Source organism: Podarcis erhardii (genome assembly GCF_964252035.2).
Source record: "Podarcis erhardii genome assembly, chromosome: 14".
Classification (NCBI taxonomy): Eukaryota; Metazoa; Chordata; class Lepidosauria; order Squamata; family Lacertidae; genus Podarcis; species Podarcis erhardii.
Window position 1 is genome coordinate 10,871,657 of NC_138503.1, and position 27,146 is coordinate 10,898,802.

The following is a 27,146-nucleotide window of genomic DNA, read 5'->3' on the forward strand; positions in this document are numbered from 1 at the left end:
ACATGAAAACAATACCTTGTGCAATAGCCCAAATTCTTGCTCTTCTAGCTATGTAGTTGATAGACAAGTTAGTACCTGTGCCACAAAATCTGCATTTTGGTTTCTTGAACAAACTGACTGGTAGCCATAATACACTTGGAAGGGCTGAGCATATGAAAATTACTGTGAAATAGACTAGAACATCAGACACAATTCCATTATTCTATATCTAAATTAGCAGCAGGCAGATTTTACTATAACATTTGTAAGCATACTTGCAAAACTAATATCCTGAGTAACTTGTAATTAAGTGCCAAATTTTTTTTGAATGCTCTTTAGTACAAATGCTTACACGCAAATTGTAATATGTAACAACATTTGAGTATGTTCAATGTGAATCTCCCCAAAGACGATCTTTTACACATTTGTTTTGAGCTAACTGTTTTGAGTTTCGAAAAGAAAAAGGCCCCCAAAACGCAGACATGAGAGAAACAAGGACAAGCCTCACAAAATACTGTGCGCACCTTAAGCAAAATATCCTCAAATATACAAGGCTACAGATTCAGAGTCCATTAGAATGTAGTTTTTTTGGGGGAAAGGGGTTGAGGTTAGGTTATAGAAAGGTTTGAAGGAGAACCAGGACAAGAAGATGACCATAGCCCAGTTCACAGTAACCAGCAGGCCCCAAACAAACAGCCTGGGAGAAATTAATTTTGTTATGATTAAATGCAAAAGGACTTTTAAAATGACCTGTGTTTCATAAATGTTAATAGAGGGGTTACTTTTTTCAAACCAAGAGTTCCATGCTAGTGGTGGACATGGCCAATGTATGCACACACAGACAGAAATGCACTTACCAGACATGCCATCACACAGCACCTCTGTTGCACCCAGCATTTCCAGCCCTCCCCATTCTGGTGCTGGAGTGGTAGTGGCTGGAATAAACTGCATTTTACTTTGCCCAGATCATTCTGGGCAAAGTGAAATGACAGCATTTACAGTGATTCCCACACCAGTGCTAGAATGGTGGGGAAATGCTGTCTTTTACTCTTAAAGGGCAGGAAGAGGTCTTTGTTTTCTAGAGTAGTATTGTGGTGCTGTGGTGCTAAGACTGGAAATAAAATCCATCTACCTATTCTTTAGAAATCATCTCTAAATGTTCTATGCATTCAGACTTTGCCAACAACAACAACAACAACAACAACAACAGGCTCAGTTAAAACTATCAACACTCCTATCAGGTATGCTTAATCAGCTTTAAGACTATCAAAAGCTCACACAATAGTTTGTCCTAAACTATTAAGATCCATCTTATTTTTGTATTCATGGAATCATGAGGTTCATCTCTTATGTGCCACAAGCTTTGGGGGAGGGGGGGGAATAACAGATGTAAAGCATATAAAACCTTGATTTCTTATAATGCAAGATCTGAAACTGGAGACTAGCCCTTAAAGACACAGCAGACACCTTTGAGAGGTTCAAGAGGACGAACCCATTTTATATGAAGATAGTTACAGTATACAACACCTACCAGTTTTCTTCTCAATGTGCCGCCTCCCTGCCTCCCTAAATGCAACTACACCTCTGAAGAAAGCTCTGAGGACCGCCCAACGAAACACAGCAACAGGATCAATTCCTATCATTCCACAAATAAAGGCACTCTTGCTGCTTCTTAGGAGAGCGACAATGTCTGGTCGCATATGATCTGTATTTTTCTCCCGGAAATCCTAAAGAGGAAAGAAATGAAATAGAGTGTTCAGCAAGTCCTGAAGTAGTAGAGTACAAGTTTTCAGAGCAAAAGGTTTTGGGTTCAATCTCTGACATCTTCAGGTAAGCCTGGGAAAGATTCCTACATGAAACCCTGGAGACAGCCACTGCTTATCAGTATACGACAACTCTGAGCTAGATGAACTAGTAGCCTGACTTGGTATAAGGCAACTTCCTATGTTCCTAAAACATTTGATTTCTACAATAGTCAGGGCAATAATATATGCTCAATAGTATGCTGTACATCTGTTAAATGCATCTGTTAAAGCTGCTTGGCCAAATAAGGTTCTAAGACGTTCCTCAAGCTTAGCATTATTCTCTAGCACTTTTTGAAGCATTTACAAATTAGATGAAATATGCATTGTCACCGCTGCTAACATTGCCTAAGAAAGCAATCAAACTTGGGAAATATGAATAGGATCATGGAATGACAAGAATGCAATGGAATCTCACTTATGGTATTGCACTTCCCTATAAGAACTGTATAATAATTTCAAACTCAAGACAATGTACACATGTTCTTCATGTGATCTGTTTGTGCACATGAACATGATAAGCTTTTCCTACTGCAGGTGGGCTCTGCTAGAATAACTGATATTTTCATTTAAAAATTAGGCCATACACATGCTCACATTCAGGTGCATTAAGTTCCATTCAAATCAATGGAACTTATATGCAGGTAACTATGGTTAAACGTCAGCTTCAACTGGGATAAAAAGGAAAAACAAAGGCAATAGGTGATTATGTTAAAGTGCATATACTCTTGATTCAATCCACCAAGTTCCAATATTGGCACAAATATAGGAAGAGAAAGAGTAAAAGTGCAGATTCAAAACTTACAGTACTGAAGTCGAAATCCCCATTCTACAGGTGATAAACCATCTGTCATGTATGTTTTAGTTGTGATTCCTGCATTGCAGGGGGTTGGACTAGATGACCCTCAAGGTCCCTTTCAACTCTACAATTCTATGGTTCTATGATAAGGATCACTTAATTCAACAACAAGAGCTTCCAAAGGCATTATTATGGCTTTCAAATATTAAAAGTTGCATCTATTTCTAGAGAAAATGTTATCAGGGAACAATGTACAGACCTTCACACCATATTTAACTTTTCCAGCATAGTGTTTTATGATGAAAGCAGGTTCCATTACAGCTGGAAATTCAATGTAGAGGTTCCCTTCATGTTGACGCTTAAACTTGTCTAGTAGCGTTTGATTTGTGGCTTGTGGGAAACTGAATGAAGAGAAGAGAATGTTTTTAGTTGATGATTTTAATACATGTATTCCTATAAGACATACAGATATATTCAGTTCCCAAATCATTAGATAATTAGATAATTAGTAAAACAGCAACATGTCTATAGAGCTAAAATTGATTGGTTTTTCACTCTCCTTTTCCAGCACACAGGCACTAAGCATCTCTGGGCTGCTTAGTAGGGAGACAAAAGAGTAGCGGTTTGATCAGCATATTTGCATCACAGCAAAAACTACACTCATATCATGCTTCAAACAAATTGGATTTTTAAATTTTGTTTTCATGCAGGAAAAGAGTAGTGTATGAAGAGAGCATTGTTGCTTAAGTGTTTATTGTTTTTCTCTCCTTTCAGTAAATGGTATACAGTAGCAAAAAAGAAACAAACAGACCAGTAACAGGAAAAAACAAACAACAGAACCATCAACATAATGTTTGGTCACACACAGTGTATGTATATCAAAATTCAGAAAAAATGAAGGGTAACACAGAAAGAAAGAAAGAAAGAAAGAAAGAAAGAAAGAAAGAAAGAAAGAAAGAAAGAAAGAAAGAGGGGGCTTGGCACCATAGTCAATAGCATAAAATGAAGATGTCCGCTCACTCCTTCTTGGGCAGGCAGCTTTGAGGGCAGGCCCCGGCCCTCCTCTGTGAACCAGCCTATTGAAGGCAAGATTGTCCCCTTGCCACCAAATTGGCAAATGGTGGCAGAAATCAGAGGGCGTTCCCCTGGGCGCAGTGCCAACTGACCAACAGTGGCGCTTGGCACCATGCCCAGGGCAGGGATAAATTCCTGGCCTGCGGGGCCTTTCGGCCTCTCTCTCACCACGCCGGTTCTTCCTTGTGGAAGCTGCAATTGTCCTAAGGGGTGCTTTCCTCCAGACACAATCTAAGATCTGAATCACAAGATCAGGCTCTCACCATCCCTTGAGATCATGAACACTGAGAAGCGTATCATAAATCACTGGTGCTATCTCCCTTTTTCTGACCTGTTTGTTGTAGACACTCCTGCTCAAACAAGGTGATAGCTCTGTGGGTATTTGGGTCACTGTCCAACTTTCTAGCAAAACTGAGAACTTGCAGAGCATGCAGTCAATTTGGGATTGCACTTGGGACTGGGGCTAGCCAGCCTCTCCTGTGAGACCAGCATGTCCTAGAAAGAACATTTTTTGTTTTGTTTTTTAGCATCACTTCAGCAAGGGGAAAACAATCCCTTCATGCACCAAAACTGTCAAGTGCCATCTTGAATAAAACATGGGAGGGGGTAAGCCCAGCCCCACATAACTGATCACAGGATGTGGCACATGCACACTCTTTGAATGGCAATGTCCATCAACTTTAGAGAGGCCTGGCTCCCTCAACTATTTTATTGAGGGGCGGAATGAAGAGACCTTGGTCCCTAGGAGTTGGCTCCTATGCTAATAATCACTTTCAATTGCAACTTATTTAATTGACTTTCAACACAAAATTTTCTCTTGGGACCCCATAGTCTGTGCACACTGGTCCTCAGTATACCTCCTTGCCTATGCTGACTAGTCCCTATTATGATTGTAGCAAAACTGCAAGTGGAACACAGACGTATTATCCTGCTTTCATGACCACAAAGTTTTAATTGTGAAATGAACAACAAACAAAAACCCTTTCAGGAAAAGGCTATTTTCATGTCCATCAAGACTTAACATGCTCAGTGATCATGGAATGTTGACTTAACATGCTCAGTGATCATGGAATGTTGACTGAGTGGGGCAGATGGGGAATGACACTGAATGGTGTGTGCAAAATGAATAAGGGCAGTGCTATTTTTTGGGGGGGGGCTGCAGGGGTATATATACCCCTAAACATTTTGTGACGCTTTGTACTTTTGTCCATTTACTGTATTTATTTTTCCTGATTTGAACTATTAAATGGTGGTTTTCTTGAGTCAAAATGAGAGTACTCCTAAACATTAATTTTTTTAAAAAAGCACTGGATAAGGGCATGGGTTGGCAAACAGACCAACAACCCAATGTAATATTTTGTTGCAGATCCAGCACATCCCATACAGATGTCCATATTAACTTGAGTGAGCATTCTCGTCCTGGGGACAGCTTGATCATTTGCATCCTCCTCCCTAAGGGTAAGGAAATCTTTAAAATATTAATGGATGGATAATATATAATCATAAGGGATCTTTCTTATTTTGGTTTTCACTTTTAAGCTGCTACTCACCTACAAACAACAAGAACAAGAACAACAAGAACAAGAACAACAAGAACAACAACAACACAGGACTTTAGTGATCTGAAACCTGACAATCACAAGAGTGGGGCAACAACATACTCACTTGCTTTCCTCATCCAGCAGATGGAGCAACCCTGTTGGCTTTTTACTGATAAGGTTTATGCAGCCGGAATTGTCTGTGTATTCTATGTTATGCCAGCTGATGCCTTCCAGTCTGTACTCCTCCTAGGATGGGAGCAAGTTACATTCATTAAGGGAAAACCCCCACATAATATTTTAGCAGTATTTTAAAGCAATCTGCTTTGCTAAACACAGTGAAAAGTCAAGCCATATGCTAACAAACTCAGGAAGCCGGTGCATGAGGGCTGCTCCTTTGATGTTTTTTTCCAAATACCAGCAACCATGTAAACAGACAATTTTAATGTGTCAAGGCATACAAGTGTTTCCTACATCAAATGTAGGGTAGCCTATAATGAAGATGCAGCAACATCCTGTGCTGCATCTACCAAATGTGCCGATTATCAGCATATTGATTTGCTACATTTCTGCACCCTGCGTAGATATGGGAGGGAATATGAGGGAACAGGGCAGGAGGTCTCTTCCACTGAAAAATCTCCCTACTTTTTTTAAAGCACAGTTAGGATGGTGCCTCAATTCCTTCCAATCCTACAAAGGGTGAGAAGGCGACTTACATTTCAGGCCAGTTAAAGGAACAAGTTGAGAAAAAAGAACTGCCTTCAGCTCCTCTTTTCCCCCCTCCTGGTGCCAACAGAAGGCCCTGCAGCTTGTTTCACATCTAGAACCTGGCTGAGTTGCTCAGATAAATCTTAACTACAAGGTTTGAGCAGCAGCAGCAGCAACAACAACAACAACAACAACAACATGCTGCCCATCTAACTGGGTTGCCCCTGCCACTCCGGGCAGCTCCCAGCAAAATATTAAAAACACAGTAAAACATCAATATAGGGCTGCCTTCAAATGTGTTCTAAAAGTCCAATAATTGTTTATTTCCTTGGCATCTGCTGGAAGGGAGTTCCACAGGGTGGGCACCAGTACCGAAAGGGCTCTCTGCCTGGTTCCCTGTACCCTCACTTCTAGCATTGAGTGCTTCAGGTATACAGGACCAAAGCATTTTAGAGCTTTCAAGGTCAACACCAACACTTTGAATTGTGCTTGGAAACATACTGGGAGCCAATGTAGATCCTTTAGGACCAGTTTTATATGGAAAATATATAGAAAGGAAGGAACCTTAGAGAAAGATCAGAAGGTTTTTCTTCCCGCAGTTGTGCACCCCAAGGAGGGGATGGTTTGTGAGTCCTGTCTTCATAAACTGAATGCCTAAGTTCTGATGGCCAAAAAAATGCTCTATTGACCAGGCAAACAGTGGCTAAATATTGTTTTTAACTAGTAATTAAATGAAAACACAGAAAATGTTTTAATTACAGAACCTGTCTTTTAGAGAACTATAGAGTCTGATTTCTTCTAGAAGTTTTTCAGAGTTTCATCTCTGATTATACTCCTTCCAGCATCAAATACATTGTAGTCTGCAGTAGCCCTGACCCCTGGACACATGGCCTGTTCCGAGCTGCCACCTCAGATTTCCCCAATTTCTGGCAACTTGGACAGGTGACCTCTGAACATGTACAAAGTTTCAATAGCAAAATACCCATGAATGTTTGCAGAAAGCCTTGCCTTTGTAAAGCAAATGTTTCCAACTGTCCACAGACTAGAATTTAAAGTTCTGTGTTCACCTGCACAGTTAGCCAGACACTGCATAATATGTAGCCTAAGCTGAGATGGCAGGCCAACATTCTACTGAAGAGAGAATTAAGGCTCTGTGAGGGCTACTATGATCTTCATATCAATTGAGAGGTGAGAACACAAGCATGCAGTTTGATTAGGAACTTCCAACAAAGTACTTTATTTTTTACAACATATGATGTTTTTATGAAAAATAGTAACACTAGAACTAACACCTGCAAATGGATATAATGTAGTGAAATTACTTTCAGGTGAAAGTTATATAGTCAATATTAGTAAACTATTAATAAAATAAAATAAATGAAACTTCGCTATTAGCTTTTTTAAAAAGCAACTATGTAGTTTTAAAGACTTACTTGCTCCAATTTAAAGATGTGTCGGTTAAAATAGTGTTGTAAACGTTCATTTGCAAAATTAATGCAAAACTGTTCAAAACTGTTACTTTCATAATCTTCAAACCCAAAAATATCAAGTACTCCAATGGATAAAGTCTGCAACATAAAGTGAAGTTTTAGAAATATTACTCTTAATACATAAATTTGATAGGTTGCACAAGAACACACATATTAAAGCACTTGCAATCATTTCAGACTTGGTTCAGATCTTAAATAAAAATACACTTTGTATACAAGTCTTAAGACAATGCTTCTATTTGATCACAAAAGTCCAAAGATTCGTCCTCAAGCTCCAACTACTGCTAAAATCCAGCCTTCTTCTACCAAAATGGCTACATGCAATGTCTGAGTATGACAACACAAATAAAACCTATAGAATTGCAAAATGAAGGATGGATAGAATCTAAGCTGACATTTAAACCGAGCCTAGGTGTTACCTTGGTGCTCTCCTCAAAGTCCTTGGTATTCAAAAGTGCATGGTTAATTCTAAAAACTATCCAATCAAACAGAGCACTGTACAACGATTTAGCCATGGAATTCCGCACTGTAACAGCCTAAAAATAAAAGAGAATGAGTACATTATTTCTAGTCACTCACATTATTTTCAGAGAACATTTACACCTTTCTTTAAGGAGTTCAAGGGTTAGGCATACATTCTCCATTTCTCCAATTCAACCCTCATAATCACCCTATAAGGTAGGTTAGACCAGTGTTTCCCAACCTTAGTTCTCCGGCTGTTTTTGGACTACAACTCCCATCATCCCTAGCTAGCAAGACCAGTGGTCAGGGATGATGGAAATTGTAGTCTGAAAACAGCTGGAGACCCAGGGTTGGGAAACACTGGGTTAGACTGAGCGTGTGTGGCTATCTCAATGTCATCCAGTGAAGTGATTTGAATCCAGGTCTCCCCTGTCTTGATTGATACTAACCACTGCACTATACTGGCTCTATACCATTACTTACTTGCAAGCAGGATTTCTATCCAGGGTGAGACTGGGTGAAGACCTTTGTCTCACATACACCCCAAACCTCTCTTCACTACTAGCAAAACTACATTCTCTAGTTATTTTCCACCCATTAGCCCAAAGACCATTCCTGATTTTTCTTGGTGAGAATAATCCTGGGGAAGCAGTAATGTGGGTACACATACCCCAGTTTTATCCCATGAACACTCTAACAGGATGGATTAACATCTTTACTTCTAATACAATAATTACATTCTCTAGGGTTGAAGCAAAGATTACTTTGACACCTGCTGAGTTTACTAAAATATATTGGGAGGCAATAAATCCTTTAGTGTGTTTATTGTTCTGCCATGTAGTTTGATTCAAAACCTTCTGCACAATTTTAAAGGAAAAAGGACAAAATACTGCCATACAGTGCAAGACTGCTTCCACAAACCTTCTGCTCCCAAAAGCAAAACATTTTCTGAAAGGAAAATGAGCCAAGGTTTCATATTAGGAGATCTAGTGGATTACTTTGGCCTGCTGAAGTTCTCTTTGTTCACACATTTTGTGATTCTCAGGGAGGGGCATCACTTTGCATTTCATTCTTAGTCCATGTGGATCACTTTATTTATCCATTGACAAGTATGGGAATTGCATGAAATAGCTGTAAACTACAGTGCTAATTAAACAAAAAACACCAAGTCCTCCTACTGATAGTATTAATGTCAAAACCCACAAAAGAACTGCCAGTAATGATCTATTTTAAAAACAGAGCTTTCCCCCCAGTAAAATAAACTTTGCACAAGGCAGATTTTATCAGCAAAGTTTAACCTTGATTAAAAGGAAGGAAAATAAAAGACGCACCATTTGCCATTTTCTTCCTTACTTCTTCCCCACCCACTGCTTCTCTGAATGGAAATAAGTCTCTACCAGTTCAACAGAGACTGTGCAATTGCTGAAAGTGTCCAAGTTCTGACAAGTACCAGACACTCAAAAAAGTTCCAAGTTCTCCAACAGCAACAAACAAGCTAAAGCATATGATAGGTTGCTCAGTTTATGGTCCATGGGCAAAAGCCCTCTCCCCAAGTACATGTGCACCATGCGAAAATCCCAATTATGTGATTGTGTGGCACCATCAGGATGTGGCCAAATGAATAAACTACATTGTGGTTGGTAAACTGGCCTCTGGGAACAGCAGCAAACCACAGCAGGATCTATCTACAGTGAAACATGACCACTATAAAATTTCAGTCAGCCTTGCAACAATATGACTTTACTGCCATCCTTTGCGACAGATCCACCTCCCTTCTCCTTTGCCTTTGCCTTGCCTCCTCCATTTGGCACCAGTCCCCAAGATAAGACACATAAAAACAAGGGAGGGTCATATGTGTCAGGGCTAATTTAGAAACGTTCTTAACAATTGCCTGAATTTCTCCAGGGATGTTTGTCTCACATTCGGAACCCCTGGATGCAGAATAACCTGTTCTCTATCAGACGTCACATCTAAAGTCACATGATTAAGTTAACAGAGAACAAGATAGAAATGGGGATATTTTAAAAGAAGTTTGGAGAATAGTTCCGCCATACTTCTGCTCGGCCAGTTATTAGAGCAAGATGCTTTCTCTGCATTTCTATAAGCTAAAGCAGAGAAAGTTTTAAAAAAGACCTTCCATGCATTCCATAAAAAGTATTTTTAAAGAAAAGTAATAGGAACCGAATCAGCTTTAATCCCAACTGTGTGATTTAACTGGAGATGAGCCCTTAACATACATCATAATTGTTTTTTTTCCAAACAAGAAATAGATGCTTGCCATATTCGCTCCCTCCTCTCAATTTCTCTTCTTCCGTGTCCTGTACTGATGTCATATCTTACATATGCTACTAATATAATGGTCAAAGCCAAATACATGCATATCATCAACTGCACACTCAGAGGATATATTCAAGACCATTTTCCAGCCACAAATATTTCTTATGAGAGTCTTGTTTTTGAATATAGCTTCTTGCAAAACCACTTGCTTATGCATACAGAAGGGACACCCTCAGTCTGAGAGGACAGAGTATGCACTTCACATTCTGCTGATTCAGTTCTCCCCCTCAAATCCCAATTCAAAGAGCGGCATTGTTATCAAAATGCCTTTTACAACAATAGCATCCTCAGAACAGAGGTCCACCATTTTTGGCAACGGTCCAGCTAATCTTCTATACATATTCTCACATTATCCACTAGCGAAAAAGTCCGTATCTGTACTAAGAGTCTTATTTGTTTGTCATCTTGGAATTTACAAAAATGAGTGCTACGGGAGATCATGGAGGAAACATGAAACTAGGACAATCCTTTGTAATCTTTTGTAACTTCCAAAGCAATGTTTTGTGTGAAGTCACAATTGTAGTTCAACACAGGTATTCCTTATTATTTGGAAAGACAATGTAAAATACCGCCTCTCCCTGGAGGCTTGTCTGGGAATACAGTATCTTAAAAAGGATGCTAGCTGGGATAGCAGTCTGCTGACAGATGAAGATTTGGATTCATGGCTCACTTAGACAGCTGCAGTCCTTTCACAAAATGCAAGCCATTTGAAAATACAGATATTGTCATGTTCCCAATTTGCAGTGAAACATTTCTCATCACAGCCAACACTGAGTAACAACAAGCAGCAGGCACTAATGCAACAAGGGGACTCAGACCATATCCTTTGATGTTTGCTTCCAGTTCAGCTGTGACTGAAGCTTTTCCAGGTTACTAACAATTCAGTTTATTAATGTTTCAGTAGGTAGTTTGACACACCTGAACCAACCAGTTTAGTTGCAGGTCGCATAGGGGTGTTTAAATGTCAGTCACATTATTGATTCCAAATTACACCTGATAAGGTGATCAATACTGCCATATTACATCCTATTCTTAGTAATATACAGCTGAACACAATGACATGTATAGGAAATTGGAACTGTCCAAATAGCAACTGGTTCTATTTGAAGTTTACGTAGGGATTTGAGGATTTGTCAGAATTCCTCAGATTACTGGAATTCTAAACAATGTAGGTTGATATGTTTTCCTTCAGGGGTCAGGATTACTAAGACACAGTCAAGGGTTACACTTCAGAACAGAAAACAGTCATAATTTTAAAGACAGCTTATCAAGAACTCTACATTTCAAAGTTGCTTCTTTGTCCACTTTTTACATGCCTAAAATGACTATAAAATTATTCTCAATTTAGTAGCTGAGGATAAAGAACTGAAATAGAAAATTAGTAGTGCACACTTCCCAGACTAGAGAGATAACTGGAACATTTTGCTAAAGGAGACACACTGTGGTAAAAGATGAAATAAGTTTAGAAAAATATAGCAGGAGGAGTCAAACAGCTAAACAGTAGTGACGGTAAATAAAATACACACAGTTGCCAACAGTGAAATCTGTAAATATATTCCATGTCTGTTTTCATTCCCAGTATGATTTGAATTTAGAATTCATTCTTGATTCAGTTGTAAGATGGTCTTATCTTTGCTTACACATTTGTAAGCCTTGCCACCTATGCCCCACCCCCACATTTTCCAGGAACCTAAACTGTGCAGATGTATTTTCCTAGGCTATCTTGTGTAATTTCCCAAATTTAAGACATCTGCTACACATACCTCTGCCAGTTTGTACGGTAATACAAGCTTCTCCCCCACAGTCACTGTCTTCCTTGTAACTAGTGCTTCAAATAACATTTCTTCTTTTACCTAAGGAGGAAAAAGTCCACTATTAATCATAATTTTACAAGCATATAAAGGTTAACACTTGGAGAAGAATTAGACTGTGTGCCTCAAGTACCAGTTTTATTCGAATTATAAGCCTGACATTAACACACAAAATAAACTCTATATTACATCCTGTTTCCTAATTTCTATATTATTCTCTTTTGCACTAGTATCCGAAAGCTTACTTTCAGTTGCTAAAACTATACAAAACCCCATAGCTCTCTAGTGTGATCAAATATTTCCATTATCCCTAGGCCCATGAAAGGTTCCTACTTCATAGCAAAGGGCAGTCCATACTACTCATGAAACAGGACCTGCATTTGGCCAGGGACTACAGACTCAGGCAGTCTGAACTCTTTCTTTTGAACATAGGATTTTCCTTAAGGTAGTTATAAAGGACTTCCTTTTCCTGTTAAGAAGTTTTATATACACTTATTCTCCTACTATTTATTAATCATTTATACAGTATTTAATATGCAAAGTACTTTACAGTTCTATTCATTCTCACAATAACCTATGAGGTAGATCACTATTGTTTTGCGAATAGGTAAACATTGATTTTAACTGTCTCATCTAAAACTCATCTGCATAAGCCCATTCTGACCCCCAAATAATTGATTCACCTAAAAATGACAGTTTTGCAATGGGTTCAAAGCAGACAGGAGAAAATACATATTTGCACAATCAGTGCTTTTTTTCTTAAAAAAAAATGTTTAGGGGTACTCTCATTTTCCTATTCATATTGAAATACTGCCTCTCAATGAGGTCAAACTTAGATTCACAAAATGTTTAGGGGTATGCGTCCCCCCAGAAAAAGTGCTGTGCACAATACATAACTATAGACTTCATTACAAGTTGTGGTGACAGCCACCAACTCACATGTTGTTGTTGTTGTTAAAGTATAGATAAAGACCATAGAAAACAGCTACTATAGTGAATGACAATAGATAGATCTCAATGGAACCGTTATATGGAGAGCCTCTGCTTAAAAGAAGTTGTCAATGAACAACAAGGAATGGCCATCAACTTCATGCCTTGCTTGCAAGCTGGCTGGCCACTGTTGGAAACTATGTTTGACCAGGCCAGCCTCTCCCAACCTAGCCCCCTTCATATGTTGTTGGACTACAGGTGCCATCATCCCAGAACACTGCCCATGCAGATGTTGGGATTTGGAGTCCAACAGATGTGTAGGGCACCTGGTTAGGAAGGGCTGGATTTAGATTACCTTTAGTTCAATGAAAGTTTTGGTGAGAAACAACATCATAAACTAGTGTGAAGTGTCAGTTTAAAGGACATGAGATCCAGTATTCTTGATGCATAAGTTGCCTTCTTCTGCCTATACACACACACACACACACATAAAGCTCTTTCATGCAAGGCTATTCTGCTTCTAGTGTGCTCTGCATGCTACAAGTATCTGGAAGTTCTGCAGAACAGGGAACACAGTCCACTACCTTCCTGTAAAATGAAGTAATAAGCTCCATGACTTTAGAAGTGCCTTGTCTCAATCGAGTCCAGAGAAGGAAACAAAGGAGATATGCTTTCAATACAGAGGGTTCAGTGTTCCACAGGGAGCTCATGGCTTTCCATACAGTGACTCCTATGTAAAACTCTGCCTAATGATTACATCCAGATCTCCTGATGTGAAGCAAAAAAGCAAGCCAATCTGAGGCAGATGGAGAAAATGACAGTACCATAAGCAAGGCAAAATGACAGCTCTAAGCACAGAAGTATCCCTAACACTATAAAAGCTATTGACACACAAAAGGAATGCATGCTAAAGGTCTGAAGCAGAAATGGTTACGTGGGGTTGTATTACTTGGAGAGGTTAAACTCCCGTGTGTGTGTTATGATTCACTGAAAGCATTTCATTCCACTTGGACACAAGTTCACATTCCTCTAACACAGTATCTGTAAAAGACACCATTTATAAACCTTGCCTTCATAACACTTTCAGGCTAGTAAAATAAAATGAAAAATACAGTCTCAGAATAGTTGGCCTCCCTCTCATGATCCCAAGTCAGTTCCAACTTCAAAACAAAAACTGGCTCCAGCTCGAAGATATCTTGAACCTTTGACCTTGGATTTCCTTGCAAAAAGGCCAATATGAACACACAGTACTTTAAATGATTGCACATTTCACAGCAAGAATGGTTCTAGCCTGCACAATGAGATTCAGAATGTACTATATGGATATTGCCCTTTGGGGAAAATATTCTTGATAAATAATCCTATACAGTGCTATCAGTTACATCTATCTTTGTAACCAAAGCCAATTCATGCATAGCTCATAAATGGAGAGGGATCATAGATTGGTGGTAGAACACATGCTGTGCAAGCAGAAGACTGAGGTTCAATCATTGGCATCTCCAGTTCAAAGGATCGGGTAGCAGATGAGGAAAAGACCTCTGTCTGACACTATGTAAAACTTCTCCCAACTAGAGGTGGCAATACCAGGCTAAATGGACAGGCAGACTGAACAAGGCACTACTGTACATTCTTATTTTCACTTGTCTAGAATTTTGTTCCAACCAAACCTGTAAAATGCACAAGCACGTTGTGATAACAAAGGGAACAGAGGATGAGAGCACTCTATCGTCCCCCAAGCCTTTCCAGCACTGTACCACACCCTAGGGAGAGGTACAGTGAACACAGGTACAGTGGCCCCCCTCTTTTAATCTCCACGCAGAAGTGAACTAATGCCAAAGCTTTCTGCAACTCATAAGCGCTAAGACAACTTTCCAACACGCCTGAAAAGTAAACACTCTGAGCACTCAAATTGTGAGATTTCTTCACAACATAGTTCTCCCCATCAGATGTGTGAAATATTTTACTAGTAAATAACATTCCAGTTGCTTATATATTCTGTTTTAGAGAATAGATGAAACATGGAAACCAAGACTCAATGTGATGACATGTGGATGAAATCTCAGGTCTGTATAAGAGGCGCATGATTGCCAACATTTGCTATTGCAAGGAATAAATTAAACCAGTCTGGCAGCATTCAGTTCCTTTGCTGAACAAGACTCGGTTATTTTTAAACAACAATTTGACAGATGTACCCATTGCAATCTCGGCTTTCCAAATTAAAACACTTTAAACCTTTGCCAGCCCAAATAACGGCTCTCAACACTTATCTGAAGTATTCATATGTTGTGTTTTCTCACAGTATATGAAAGGCTTACAATTCTTAAAGTGGCCATGTAGAAAGAAGCAATGTGTCACCCTTCTCCACACCTTGCCAATTTAGGAAAGAACCACAAACTGATTTGTCCACAGTTATTTGAGAAATGCCACACACAGTGAAGTATGAATGAAACTCAAGTACATGGCTGTATTAAACATTAAATATTAGCAGTGGAGTAGATATGCAGCAGAATGAGCTGAAAGAACAAATTTTACTTCTTGTTTGTTTACTTACTTACCTCAACCAAAGAAACGTGTATAGAGAGCTCTTCCCCTGCCGTCTGCCTCATTGTGGTCAAGAATGTTAACCCCCCCCCTTCACACTCACCCTCTGCTAGAAGGGAATAATGTGCACAACAGCCACAATGGTGTACACAGGGCTGTGCCCAAACCACCCTCCATAGCAGCTCATCTCCCAGTTTGTTTGATGCACTGCCTGGAGGCATGGCTTCTGAGAGAGAAAACAGCAGGACAATATTCCTGCCCAACCTCCTTAGCCATTTCTAGGCAAAATAGTAACTTGGGTTTTAAAATAACTGCTGCTTCTCCTTGGAGGCAAGGTGGAAATCTACCAGCAGTGAAATTTATGACTAGCTAAGCAGAGAAGATGGACTAAAGCCTCTCAGTCACTGGTAACATATTGATATTATTGAAGGTGACAGGAGAAAGATTGGACCATGCCTTGGGGTGGGGGAAGGGTTCAAAACCTCGGCAGGGCTATAGCCCACTTTTGTCCATAAGAGGGCTACCCAGATCTGTTGAAGAAGAATGACTCCTTTCTCCCTGGTTTTCCACTGCAAGCATAAATTGGATATAAAGGGGCAGACAAAGCTCATGGGTGTCCTGTAAAACAGGCTTAGGTAAAGGTTTTAGGTTGTATCCAATGGTAAAGGTAAAGGGACTCCTGACCATTAGGTCCAGTCGTGACCGACTCTGGGGTTGCGGCACTTATCTCGCTTTATTGGTTGAGGGAGCTGCCGTACAGCTTCTGGGTCATGTGGCCAGCATGACTAGCTGCTTCTGGCGAACCAGAGCAGCACACGGAAACGCCTCTTACCTTCCTGCCAGAGCAGTACCTATTTATTTACTTGCACTTGACATGCTTTCAAACTGCTAGGTTGGCAGGAGCAGGGACTGAGCAACGGGAGCTCACCCTGTCGCGGGGATTCGAACCGCCGACCTTCTGATCGGCAAGTCCTAGGCTCTGTGGTTTAACCCACAGCGCCACCCGCATCCCAGTATCCAATGGTAGTCATACTTAAAATAGGTCAATTGTCAGGGGCTGGCTGGACAACAAGGAGGTGCCAGTCAGGGAACCCCCAAGGCAAATCACAGAGGAGGAAGGTCCAGAGCCCAGGGATTGGTGGTGGGAAACCGATGAGAGATCAGAGGGAGAAGCTTGGGAGGAGGTGCTGGATACTGAAGGAGGTTTAGTGAGGAGGAGGAACCTGTAAGAGGGAGAAGTTTAGACTTTGAGACAGAAGCAGAGAAGGGGGGTCAAGAGGCTGCTTCCGAGAGTCTTCCCTCTCCTGCTGTGACAAGCTCCCCATGGTCTCCAAGAACACACAGGATAATGAGGAGAGTGGAACAGAGGGCAGAGATGGGCAGTCAGAGTTTGAGACTGCTTGGGAAACATTCAGGAGAGGAAGAGCCTTGGAAGGGGTGGAAGGCAGGGAGTTCAGTCCCGGAAACTGCTCCGCAGGGGCAAGACCTACTGGGAAGTGTTGCTGAGTTGTATGCCGTTTCCTTGAATAAAGTACTGACAACTGCCTCTGCTTCTTCGTGCTGACCTGCATCAGACTTCAGCCCTGACATCAATTGAAATTAATATACACAGCTAACTTAGGGCTATTGATTTCAGTGTAGAACTTAGTTATATACAGCTCTCCTGGTCTCTGTAAGGGAAAATACCATTGAGGGGGGATGTCTGACTTCCAGAGATTAAGCATTTCAGAATTATACATGTGATACATTGTAGCTATTTTGCACTTCCTACTGGAGCCAAGAACTAGCCAGATGCATAACAATACAGTGGTACCCCGGGTTACAGATGCTTCAGGTTACAGACTCCACTCACCCAGAAATAGTACCTTGGGTTAAGAACTTTACCTCAGGATGAGAACAGAAATCTCGCGCCGGCAGCTGTGGGAGGCCCCATTAGCTAAAGTGTTACCTCAGGTTAAGAACGGTTTCAGGTTAAAAATGGACCTCCAGAACGAATTAAGTACGTAACCAGAGGTACCACTGTAATCCAGGAGAAACCATAATATATACCCTACCAGGATTGTAATCAGGATCTGCACGCATAGAACTACAATACACATTCCGTTTCTGTGTATGATCCTGAATTCTACAGCCCAATTCTATTCAGATTAGTCAGAAGAAAATCCCATTTTTGGTGAACTGGACTAAATTCCAATTAAGTGTATGCTTACTTAGCATCCTTAGCTTTAAAGTAAGCAATCTTGTTTGATATCTTTGGCTTGTTTAGAGAGGCTCAAACAAATCTGTGGGTTTCTTAGCAGACATAATTTTGCAAGTGAAAAGGGCTGCATTACCAAAATGTTTTGGATTATATTGAATAAATTATGTTGAATAAAAGCTATTCTTAGTTGCAAACCAATATGTTTTGTTACAGCAACCAACTACTACGCATGCTTGATCAGGATTTAAATTCTGCCTTTCATCTTGAACTATGGGTTTCCAAGAAAACTCACAATTAAAAGTATAATTATACAAATGAATGCATAAAAGCAATGCTGATAAAAATCAACAATAAAAATTAATGCAGCAAGAGAAGAAACTCAGCACAGACCAGAGGCAAGGCTGGATAATAACAAAAAAAGTCTTAAAAGCACGTTGGATGACCATGGGGAAGATTGTACCATAGGCTGGGTGCTTTAATTGCAAAGGCCTATACTCTTGTCCCCACCCAATCATGCCTCTAAGGGAGGTGGAATGAGAAACTGGGTTTCAGATGCTGAATGCAACAGGAAGTCAGATTTATAAAGGAATACAAATTTCAAAATAGGAAATATGACTTACATTGATTAAAGCTCCCTTTTCCTCGGAAATTTTAAATATTTAAAATCTGCACTCCTGCATTCTGTTGAAAAAGTGAAGTATCCTATTTGTTTCTGGACATGAGCACAGTTGTAGATCTGAGATATCTACCACAAGTCAAGTAGCAATGAAGTGCTGTGGCCAGTTATACTTTAAAGACTAGTAAAAGAATACTGATACCTATAAATGTCAAAATAGCTCAGAAGGAAGAGCAGAGATCATGCAGCCAGACTCATACAAAAGGCTGGTTGGAAACCAAGACAGACTGAAGATTACTTATCCAGAACTGACAATGCTGTTTCAGACAAAGCAGATGAATTGCAGCAAATGGAGAGCTAATCTCAGGCCAAGAGCTAAGAATAATTATCTCTTCTGCCCTTGTTTCAAAGACCTTCATGCTGGAAGTCAAGTGTCATTAACTTCTTGGTACAACCGAAGAGCCCAATGCTCTCCAGAAAGAGTAGTGGTGCCCTGCCTATTAAGCTTCCTAACTGAAGAGGCTCACCTGGTACCCACTTTATTGGTGTTTATCTGGCACCAAAACAATTTATTTTCACTGGCTTTTAAAGTTTTGAGTCTTAAAACTGCTTTGTATCTTGACATGAACTACCCTGGGAACAGGATGGTATATATGTGTGCAAAATAAAATCAAACTACCAGCAAGGAGAAACAAGAGTGTTATGTGAGTAATGGCAAGTGGCATAGATACCTCTAAAAGGATAATAAGACAAAATCATAGAGGGTAGAACTATTGGCAGCTATTAGCTATGTACGTATAGTCATGCTATGTATTTTAATTTATGCAAACTGCCCTAGAATGTATTCTGGTGAAGGGTGGTTTGTTTTTTAAAAATGAATGAATATATGTATAAATCTGTATAGAACCTCAAGGCTCAAAGACAACAAATTATGTATACTAGATAGTTCCTGTGAGACAAAATGTAGGACAGTTGTTACATTCATGCTATAGCCCTGTAAACTTGTTTTTGAGAAACCAATGCTGGGTCTTAGTAATCACAACGTCCTTTTCTAAGAGTTCATAGACTGACTGCTTAATTATCTGTTCTAGCACCATTACTGGTACTGATGTCAAGCTGCGTCTTCCTTTCCCCCACTCTTGAAGATGGGGACAACATTTGTCCGCCTCCACTCAGCACGGACCTCACCTATTCTCCCCAAATTCTCAAAGATTACAGACAGAAGCTCTGAGATTACATCTGTAAACTCTCTGGGTACAGCTCATCAGGCCCTGGATATTTGAATTCATTTAAAATGGCTAGGGGTTCCCTTACCACCTCTTTTCCTATCTTGGGCTGCAGTTCCTTCCCTGCAACATTTATTCTGTTATCACCAGGTCAGGCACTGCTTTCCTTTTCATTGAAGACAGAGGCAAAGTAGGTGTTGAGCAGTCCCACCTCCTCTGTCCCCCAAGAGTATTCCTCTGTCTTCTCCAAGCAAAGGACCTACTACTTGCTTGTTCTTCCTCTTGCTTTGAACATATTTGAAGAAACCTTTCTTATTATTTTTAACCTCTCTTGCAAGCCTGAGCTCATTCTGAGTTTTGGCCCACCTGACCTGTACTGAGTTTATTCTACTCTAGTTGCCTGAAAAAGAAACATGGGGGAAAGTACATTTCTGATGCACCTTTAGAAAGTACACAGGGCTATTTCAGTTGTAACGCTTGCAGAAAACACTCCAGAGATGCTAATGAAACTTACTACAAACCTAACTTATTTTAGATGAGCATTTTGCGAGAAATCATATTAAGTCAGTAAGAAGTAAAAACAACAAGTGATCAAAGTCAAAAACTATTATGGAAGTATGGGAGAACTTCACTAGTCTGCCTTATTTTAAGTATGGTGTGGGATTTTGGTTTTTTTTTTTTTAAAAAGAAAGCTTTATATTCATTTGATTCATTTATTCACAGGTGCCTCTGATGACAACTTCAAAGTTATGGCAAGTAGTGTTATAAGCACCTACTTTCTCCCACCATGAAGTGTGGTTTAAAATATACATATTAGAAACTCAAATCCACTCCGGAACCCCCCCCCTTGTCCCCACCCCTCAGATAAGGAGCTGGTAACTAGAGAGAAGGTCATCAGAGTGCGGCAGTAGCAACATGACAATGGAACTCTCTTTTCATATAGCTGGATGGTGCTGATGATAGTGTTGCTATTGCAACCCACCTTAGATCAGGCTGTGACCTGGCAGTGGGTCCTGACCCACCAGTTGAAGACCAATGAACCAAACTACCAAAACGAATAGTTTCACTATCAATAATACATTTTTAAGAGGCTGAGTTTCTCCCCAGCCCCACCTCCAAAAATACCCAAGCTGAAAGAAAGGGAAGAACTGGGTAAATCATGTCAAAAGTTTCATGGTTTACCTCTAGCAGCTCCGAGACAATAGGAAGAACTTCGGGATTACAGATATCTATGGAATCATCTCGGTAGGTTTTCTTCTTGTAACAGATGTTACCCAAGTGTAGTATTGCAGACAAAATGGAAAAAATCCTATGGGCATAAAACAACACATTTTCTCTTTCTTTTTCTTCACAGTAAATGCAAGTTTACCCACATTTCACTACATATTGGGCTCTGTGACTTTGTATGCCAGACTTTATTAAGCAGCATTTCAATATACTGTCATATTGTCACATATAATGTGTTGCATTTATCAGCTATTAGGCAAATATATTCACCTAGTAATACAATGCCACAGCTTTTCCTGTTTTACTAGGATCTGTTAGATATTATATTAAGATTACTTATAAAGGGACAAGCTGATATACAGTGGTACCTCGGGTTAAGAACTTAATTTGTTCTGGAGGTCCGTTCTTAACCTGAAAATGTTCTTAACCTGAGGTACCACTTTAGCTAATGGGGCATCCCGCTGCCGCTGGATTTCTGTCCTCATCCTGAAGCAAAGTTCTTAACCCGAGGTACTATTTCTGGGTTAGCAGAGTCTGTAACCTGAAGCGTCTGTAACCCAAGGTACCACTGTATAAGATTTTCTTGGTTTACAAAAGTACAGGCCTGGTCTCTTTTTTCAGGTTATACAGTGGTACCTCGGGTTACAAACTCCGCTAACCCGGAAGTAGTACCTCAGGTTAAGAGCTTCCCAGGATGAGAAAATAAATTGCATGCCCGCGGCATGGCGGCAGCAGGAGGCCCCATTAGCGAAAACACGCCTCAGGTTAAGAATGGTTTCGGCTTAAGAACGGACCTCCGGAACGAATTAAGTTCGTAGCCAGAGGTACCACTGTACAGTCTTTCTTACCAATAAGTTACATTTGTTGTGAGACATTAAAGTTGAGTACAGTATAAGGTTGGGGAAGAAGAGTAGGAAGAGGAGGGGTGGGGTGGTGAAACTTATATTATTTTGTATAGTGTACGTGTGGGGTTTTGTGTCAGTGTCAACTAGGTATGTTCCCTTTCTATTTGTTTATTACATTTCCTTGGTAGTGACAGGTATTGGGGGGCAGGGTGTGGTTGATTGTGGTTGGCTGCAGTGGGGCTTGTTTGTGAGGGGGGGCGGGGAAGGCTTGTTGGGTCAGGTAAGCCAGATTGATTCGTATGCTGTTGGTGGATTCTTGTTGTTGTCTTGTTGGGCTGTGTATGTGATAAAGGGGAGCCAGACTGGAGTTAAGGTGTCCTCTTCTATTTGTCCCCGTGTCAGTTTCAGTTTATTGGTTGGCTTTTCTAGTAAGGCCGATTCCCATACAATTTGTTACCATCGGTCCATGTTTACTCCTGACAGGTCTCTCCAGTGTCTGGCTATGAGGCATAAATATTTAAAAAATAAAGGGACAAATGATACGAAAACAAACAAAATGTTATTAAGCAAATCTGTTCTTAATGTTTCTGTGGTCATTTAGCAACCTATTGATTTAGTGACATGTACAATTAACTAATTAGCAAGCAATCTAAGTATAGCTATATAATATGTATTGGGTTCTGTGTTTGGGATTTTTAGCCTACTCAAGCCCAGAGATCCAAAGCAGGCTACAAAAATAAAGTTGCTAATAACCAAAGCAATAGTAATTCATACAGAGTTCTGTTGGAGCTTATTCACACTAACATTTTTAAAACAGGAATGGCACTGGCTGACTTCAATGGCTTTCTGCTCCTAAAAGCCCTGACAGATGCACAATATTATGACTGCAACTCATTCAATCATGTAGAAACTTCAGAAAGTGTTGGCTGAGCATCAATCAAATACACATGTTGCAGGATTCACAACACCAATCCACGACTTAATAATGCACTGTTATAAGGAACATCAACTTACTGCTTGCGAGTCTTGGGAAGGAAGCCCACCATCTCCATAGCTAGCTGCAAACGCTCAAAGTCATGCTTCAGATCTTCCCCTTCAACAGAGAAGCAATCCTATTGAGGCCAAATATGAGGAGCAATTATTAGAAGAGATGGGCATCAAGAAAGAAAGGAAGGAACCACCCATGAAAACACTATGCAAAAGACACTGGAGAAAAAGCACCTTCTCCTAAATTAAAAAATGACCTCGTTCTTTGGACAGTAAAAGTAGCCTAGGCTCTCCATCACTGCAAAATAATCAAGTTCCACTCTACAGAGAGCATGATCTACATTTTAAAATAGAAAGCCAAAGTTGTCTGCTGTCTGCACTCATGGATTATATTTGTGTAAAGATGAATAAATTGATTTTTGAGTTCTATAAAATTACTTGACAAATCTGCAGGAAAAATCTTCCATCTGTTCACAAATACCCAAACATTTTGTTCTGCTTCCAGAACAAGAGTTCATTTTCGCTCCCTCTTTGAACAATTATTATCCCCAAATATAGAATTTAATCCCTCAATATTATTTTCCAAATATGGCATAAGTTATTGTTTTTATGGTCTCAACAATTCTGCAGACTCCCACTGAGTCTACAAGAGAGCAGCAAGCAGATCAAAAGTGATTGAGATCCCTCTCTATGTGACAAGAACACATGTCAGAGTTGATTGCTTAGGAAACAGGTGAAAAAGAGGACCCAGTTCTCTAGGTCCCAGAAGGAAGCTTTTTGAATATGTGAGAGGATATAGAAGTGTATTAGGAAGTGTGAGTCCTAACCAGGAATGGCTGGGACAGTAGGGTACAGATAGGAAAAGGGGGCAAGTGGAAATCTATATAGGGACAGCTTGTAGGCGTGTGGAAACAGCAAATTAAATATTAGCAGAATAGCATCAACATATTGGAGAGTGGATTAGCAGTAATAACAGCATTTACTAACACAGTATTAACCTCTCAAGTGTAGCCACTTTAATTTATCAGTGTCTGAAAAATTCAGTGTAGTCTGCCATACCAAAAAGTAAAATTCAGCTGCTCAAGATGGGCAAGTATCCCACATCACTCTGCTTAAGTAAGCTATTACCAATGTGTTCATAATCGCTTCAGGCAAGCTATGGGAGAATATTCAAACTATGTTTTCTGCAATAAATCTGTTGACTAGACAAATCTAAATCATTGGTCCTCTACGCTGCTTAGAGATGTCTGTAAATTAAGCGGTACATAAATCATCAAAATAAGTAAAAGAGACAGGAAATAAACATTCACATGAAATAAATATTCAAGATTTTTGCTACATTATTGAACCATTTTGTACTTACAGCTTCTTTTCTGAGGGGGAAGAATAAAGCAATAAAACTAATAGAAATTAAGTAAATTTAAAATGCCTAAATTCATTTGTGAATCTTCTTACAATCAAACATAACACTCAAGAATAAATTTGCCTGAATGATATTAAGGGGGAAATAGTAAATCCAAGTTAGAATTGTTAACATGCAATTAGAATAGCCATGCTCTCTGAGGTAAGATTAAAATGGAGTGATATCAAGACAGACAAAACCCACAATTTAAATACAATAATCTGACTTCACACAAGAGTGGGGAGACCCTTTCACTTTTTTGGCCATTGTAAACATGGCAGTAAACCTCTTCCTTTCAGATGACACTTTTACTGAACCTTTAACTAAATTGCTGGATATATTTTTTTAAAAAATCCGTAATTGCCCACAGAATAATCTGGTGTAGACCATGAAAACGGAAAAGATTATGCTAGTTTAATGAATTAATATTCACTATATTTATGCTTTAAAAAACCCAGAATATGCTGTATCAAAAATTATCCTGAATAGTTTAATCCAGGCAAAAGCTTCACTGCATACCCTTCTCTCTCTCGCTAGTAGAATATAATTTCAGCATGCATATATTATGCTTTTTGCAGTGTCTCATATACATAATAACATCATCCAACTACTTAACAAAACCTATCAAAATAACCCTATACAAAAATTATACAAATAAAAAAATAGTATACCACCACAAATAATCTACCAAACCAATGAGGACACAGAAATTGTGTTGCCAGTAATCAAATGGAAATGGTTTTGTATTTGCCCTACAATTTAGTGAGTGAAGTGTCTGTCACCAGTAACCCAGAATGGATGGATGTACTCGTACTGACCGGCTCAGACTCATAGTAACAGTCATCCCAGCTCTGTTTGGGGGGTTTCTTTGTCATCTGAAAGTAAGGCAGATTGGGTAAATAGCATTCCAAATCCCATGCCACTATCTCTTCCCACTTTTACAGACAGGAAGTTAAGCATTTATTTAAAATCATTAAGCTACAAGCATTCCCATTTTAGAAAATGATGGCTAGGATCCACCTTCTCCATTTCTCCTTACCTTATGAAATCTGATATGAAAATGCACATACATCATGCTACTTTTTCATGTTACAAAAGAAGCCTATCTAACCTTACAATTAAACTTAGAAATCCACTTCTATTGGCTGCCAAACACTGCAGCTATGCTCAGTAAGTTTGGATCTAATAAATGAGTCATATTGCCACTGGGAATATTGTTACAAAGTGACAATTTAGAAGGAGAAAGGAGTACAATTTAAGATGCTTTAGAATTTTTACAACACTAAGGGTGCTACGTGTATACATTGCATTTATTGTTGCATGTGAGCTGGAAGATTTTTCTTCCACACAAATCTATCATGATTGCTCAGACTCATTTCTTTTATCAAGAAGCATCTGCAATATTTAAGGGTTTTTGCAAACATACCATAGTAACCCCCAATACACTACACCACACACACACACACACACACACACACACACACACACACTACTGTGATTAACAAAACAGATTTTACTTGTGTAGCAAAATATTTTGGCTTCTATTTTTAATCAGCTGTTTTGATGCAAATATGCTATTTCCAAGGCAGTTCTAGATTTTTGAGGATGGAATGTTCAAAAGGGCTTCATTTCCTCAAGTGTTGTTAGTACTGTCCTCCAGACTGAGGTCATGCAATGTTAATGTGCTCAGTGTGTACATCCAGAAGTTCTCCCTCCTTGTTATCATTATAGGATGTTACACACTGGGCATATTAACGAGACATTTCCTCAACCTGGAGAATACTACCTACATTACTCACCTTCAGCAAAGGAAGCCCTTCTGAACATTCAGTCCTCAGAGTGCTAGACTGCCACGCCATATTTTCATTTTTATCAGAACTGCTTATGAAGGCAGAACCTGGAACATTTCGCCACATAAATCAAAAATTATTTTGTTAGCCACAGTAACAGATATATTATTTTAATGATTAACCAAATCCTAAAAGAAATCTACAGCAAGCTTGTGTGAAATGTTGCTTGATGTTTTATAACTAGCTATACATAAAAAATGAAGTAATAATCCAGCTTCTGCTATATAAAGAGGGATATGTCCTCGCTCCTCGGTCAGAATAATATATTTTTCCCCCTTTTAAATAGCTAAACCCTTGAAGAGAAACCTTTTGCAATGATCCCACATGATCTCAAGCTTGAAGATCCATGTTGCTTTGCAATTATATGAACACTATATATTTTCAGCCTTTTATTTAGGATTCAGCCTTAAACACTGTATTGGGAAATTCCAGCAGAGAGTGCCTGCCATCACCATAACTATTCTTCCCTTCTGCCATCTCTGTTCTATTGCATCAGCTACCCTTGCATCCTTAAGGAAACAAATTATATAAGTGCTATGGCGTGTTAGTATAAGATATAGTACCCCCCCCCCCCAATAATTTCAATTCTTTAACCATAGTTGGAATTAATGGACTTGGGTTAGCCTTATTTGTTAAAGTACAAACAGATCATGCTATCAGGAAGGATGGCAAAAATCATGCAACATTTGTAAATTGACTTGTCTCTTCTTCAGTAGAAATATCATAATATGGGTTTCCAGATGAGTGTTTTTAGTTGTTTATTAATTAGAAAATCATTCATGTTCTTTAGGAAAACTGCAATCCAAAAAACACATTATATTTTCTATAGGCCACATAAGGCAAGAAGAAAGTGCTTTGAAAACATTGTTTCTTACTTAGTTGCATTCCCCAAACCTACAAATTTATTGTGCTAGGACATCCATGCACAGGTAACAATAAAATTAGTTTTAAAACATCAGCACCAGAACAGTGGTTCATTGCTCTAGGGACAAATATATACATTTAGTTAAAAACTGCTTGGTATATTCCCACCTGATTAAGATAATGATATTCATCAGGCTGTTTAAGATGAAATGCTGATTTCTCTTCTTCACTTGCTCCTGCCAGAAGGTAATAAAATACATGGTAGTTCCTGGCAACAAATAAAAATGGTGTTAAAAGTCCCATCACCATCAATACAAAAATGTTAGCAAGAATCATTGGAAGTATGAATAACACTAGTATTTTATTTTTATTTTTTTGACAAATCAAATACACAGACATCCAGTTTGCATGTAATGCTAAATCAAATGATGGCTTAGCAAGAACATGGCTTGGCTTCA

General features: G+C 39.4%; 1 protein-coding gene across 10 annotated transcripts in view; it reads right to left on the reverse strand.

Annotated features, from left to right (window-relative positions):
* The window catches only part of MYO9A (myosin IXA), a 181,598-nt gene that overhangs the window by 104,136 nt on the left and 50,316 nt on the right, over positions 1–27,146 (reverse strand). For 9 of the 10 annotated variants that reach the window (XM_081838606.1, XM_081838614.1, XM_081838611.1 and 6 more), the window contains 10 exons: positions 26,857–26,956; positions 24,793–24,849; positions 22,600–22,697; positions 20,696–20,822; positions 11,953–12,042; positions 7,810–7,926; positions 7,334–7,468; positions 5,320–5,441; positions 2,840–2,981; positions 1,511–1,706 (listed from right to left, as the gene is read on the reverse strand). In XM_081838606.1, coding sequence (XP_081694732.1) covers positions 1,511–1,706; positions 2,840–2,981; positions 5,320–5,441; positions 7,334–7,468; positions 7,810–7,926; positions 11,953–12,042; positions 20,696–20,822; positions 22,600–22,697; positions 24,793–24,849; positions 26,857–26,956 — 1,184 coding nt within the window. The remainder of the gene's footprint in view (positions 1–1,510; positions 1,707–2,839; positions 2,982–5,319; positions 5,442–7,333; positions 7,469–7,809; positions 7,927–11,952; positions 12,043–20,695; positions 20,823–22,599; positions 22,698–24,792; positions 24,850–26,856; positions 26,957–27,146) is intronic. The other variant, XM_081838610.1, reaches the window with a different exon arrangement.